Raw genomic sequence first — 3,412 nt, 5'->3', positions numbered from 1 at the left:
GCAAAACTAGGGTTCTTGCTTGAGAAATGAGGAAAGTAGGTTCAGCACGCCACCGGCGGCTAGGGTTTACACCCGATACAATTCAACATGGTTCAGAATTAGGGGAATGGGTGGCTTTATAGCCATTACACGACTGAAAAAGAAGAACAGAAAGTGAACAGAGCACATGGCTTGTCGGAAAAGCTACAGCGATCCATCGCAGCCGTTAGATCAACAATGAACGCCTGGAGATCGTTTCAGCTAACGAACCGGTACGCAGGCAGGTGAGCCGTTAGATGGACGATCAACGAACTGAAGCACTTCTGGCACACTGGAACAGGGGATGATCAAGGCTGGGCCTGACACCGTCATAGCCGAACCAGCAAGCCGGGATAGATTTTTTACCCATAGGGCAAGACAGCAGCAAGCCGTGATAGTATGTTGCTTCACTTCACATCAGTACACACACATTACTCGAAACTTTTTTACTAGCTCGTGCCACATTTTGAAGACCACGAATCTCAGTAGAGTTTTTCACCACGCCTTCCTGCGTATCAGGAGGTCAACTATGTTTACATGGGTCTTTTATTTCTCTTCTCATTTCCCCCACTGAAATAAACTGCAGCATCGATTAATCCCCTGGTAGATCTACCTCTTCCTGCGCTTAGAAGGCTTTGTCGAAGATGGTTTTGGCACTTCAGGCATCTTAGCTTCGACACATTGCTCCTGCAGGACCGACCGGGAAAAAAAAGGAAAAGGGGTCGCATCAGAGATCAGTTGTCTGAAGAAATTGTTGACAGGATAGGAAGTGCAGAACAAAAACCGTGTGCTCAATTTTAGTATAGACCAAGGCATACAGCCCCTGAAAGATGGTGGATTTTAATAACTTATGTAAGTAGCACTACGACAAGAATTGCAGAAAGGTGGAAACTATTCCAACAAAGAATGATAATTATAACGAAAACTACTGGAGTAACAAGAGAGAAACTGCTGGCACAAACATCAAATACAAGTAGCCCCAGAAAGATGGTTGCATTTACATGACTTTGATAAGTAGCACTATGACACGAATTGCAGAAAGCTGAACTATTCCAACAAAGAACGGGAATAACAACGAAAACTAATGGAGTAAGAAGGGAGAAACTGCTAGCACAAAAAACAAATACAGATCCCGAAAGATGCTGGGGGTACTAGAGAACAAGCTAGCAAGTATATGTACTGATGAATTATTAATGTTGACAACAGGAACCTTTTTCACAGAGAAAATTCTCTTAATGACAAAACCTAAAACATGCAACAGTGAGTGCTGAACTTCAATCATATTTGGCAGTCATGACTTCAACTCGGAATTTGCAAAAAATTCCAGCCTTATGGACTAAAAATGTTAAAAAGTTTCCTTCCCTAGAAAACATTTGCATTTGTTTTACAGCTCAATGACTTGAACTCAGAATCTGCAACAATTCCAGCCTTATGGACTAAAAATGTTAAAAAGTTCCCATCCCTAGAAAACATTTGCATTTCTTACACAGCTAAATGACTTTAACTCAGAATCTGCAACAATTCCAGCCTTATGGACTAAAAATGTTAAAAAGTTCCCATCCCTAGAAAACATTTGCATTTCTTTCACAGCTAAATGACTTGAACTCAGAATCTGCAGCAATTCCAGCCTTACGGACTAAAAATGTTAAAAAGTTCCCAGCCTTTATGGACTTAATGTAAAAGTGAGATCTGACAAGTGACAAGAAAAAAGCTTTTAGCAGTCATGATCAAAGCGTAAAGAGTGCCAGTTGCTAATGGAACAAAATATGCATCACTAATATAACCTTCAACAACACTACAGACACACAAGCAATGTTCCGATTGACAAGTAAAAAATGAACAGAATTGCAGTACTAACTACTAAAGTGATATAGAGAGCCAGAAGAAGGACTAAATCTGGAAATGTTGGAGAACAACAGGATACAGACCTCCTCCCACTTTCTCTGGAGTTCGAGAAGCTCTTTACAACATGCTACACACTCAGCGTGGTAAGCAGCGGCTAGGTCTTTAATCAAGGCCTTCCTTTTGATGATGCCAATCACTTGAAATCATTGATAAAATTATGTGTCAGAATGCGGTAAAAGTGTTAACAGACCTTGCCATACTTTCAAATAGCAACACTTGGCATATGAGAAGGAATAGCTAGATCTTCCAAACAGTTCCTAATAGAACAGACGGAGTATTCGGTTTGAGCACATCCTAAAGATGGTGTCCTAAACAGAATGCCACAGTACTGTAACATAGTGCAGCAAAATTATTTAACAAGCTTCTGAACTTAACGTTGGTACCAAAACAGCGTCTGGTGAATGTACATCCTGAAAAATTATGCAGATGCATTGTGCACTAATTAAATATGTGAAGCTTCGCAACGACGACTGAGATAGCACATGGAAGCTTGTGCTAATCAAATCGCTTGCGTGGGAAAAACAAACGGTTCAGCATGAGTTCCTAATGGCGGTCATGGATTCCATCCAAAGGCATCAGTATCCATTCATCGCGTGCGTGTTCTCAATTACTACTGCAGGTGGACAGGGCCATATGAGCTACATACATGTCGATAAGAACTATATTCCCACCCTCCCCTCCTGCCAATTCGTAGTTGTGAATTTCCCACCAATCAAATAGATTGTGCGCAGTAACCGATAAACAAATACTCCTAGCTACTAATAACCAATACAATAGCCAAGCTTCCCTAGACAGGGCTCAAACCAACCCAACCCAACCCAGATCGAGCACGAACAAAGCAGCACATCATAATTGGCAGTTTGAGACGAGAAGAGAGGCCCTTACTCCGGCTGGGATCGAACTGCTGCTGCTCGTCGGAGGGCTTGTCGCCGTTGGCCGCCGGCTCCATGCGGACAGGATTGGAGTCCCGCGGGGTTAGGTTAGGGTTCTGGCCGACTAGATCCAGCCAGCCAGCTAGCCAGGAGCGCGAGCGCTTGGACCAACCGAACGGGGAAAGGGAAAGGCTAACGAGTCGGAGTGCGGGAGAGTTCGCGGGCTCGCTATTTATCTCCTCTCGTATACGGAGATCGCCGGCGGGCGGCGAGGAGCTCACCGCACCGGAGTCGGGAGTGACCGGAAGACGCACGAAGTAGAGACGGCTCGAGCTATCTGGGCTGTCTTGCTACTACGGCCGGATGTGCACGAATGGGCCGCGTGGGGCCCAGGCCCAACTGAGAGAGTGCGCATATTGCCGGAAGCCACACACGCATTCGCATTTCTAAAAAAACAAAAACGCTCGAACTATGTCCCGCTTCATGCGAGATCGGAGCAGCTCTCGCGCAAAGCGTTTCCCTCTTCCAGTTGTTTCAGTGCCGGGCCATTTTCATTTTTTTTCTTCGCCGCTAACTTCTCGTCGCTCGATCGCATGTTTGGTTGTTGGTTCTACTCC

At 44.6% G+C, this 3,412-nt stretch overlaps 1 protein-coding gene across 1 annotated transcript; it reads right to left on the bottom strand.

Annotated features, from left to right (window-relative positions):
* Positions 1–323: 323 nt before the first annotated feature.
* LOC123095940 (uncharacterized) lies at positions 324–3,126 on the bottom strand. Its single transcript, XM_044517510.1, has 3 exons — positions 2,809–3,126; positions 1,947–2,059; positions 324–705 (listed from the first exon to the last, which is right to left on the bottom strand). Exons 1-3 carry the CDS (start codon positions 2,870–2,872, stop codon positions 628–630), a joined length of 255 nt encoding a protein of 84 aa, XP_044373445.1. The 5' UTR covers positions 2,873–3,126; the 3' UTR covers positions 324–627.
* Between the last annotated feature and the right edge of the window lie 286 nt (positions 3,127–3,412).

This window comes from Triticum aestivum, chromosome 4D (genome assembly GCF_018294505.1).
Source record: "Triticum aestivum cultivar Chinese Spring chromosome 4D, IWGSC CS RefSeq v2.1, whole genome shotgun sequence".
Lineage (NCBI taxonomy): Eukaryota > Viridiplantae > Streptophyta > Magnoliopsida > Poales > Poaceae > Triticum > Triticum aestivum.
The sequence above is the reverse complement of the archived record's forward strand: the minus strand, read 5'-3'. Positions and strand labels throughout refer to the sequence as shown.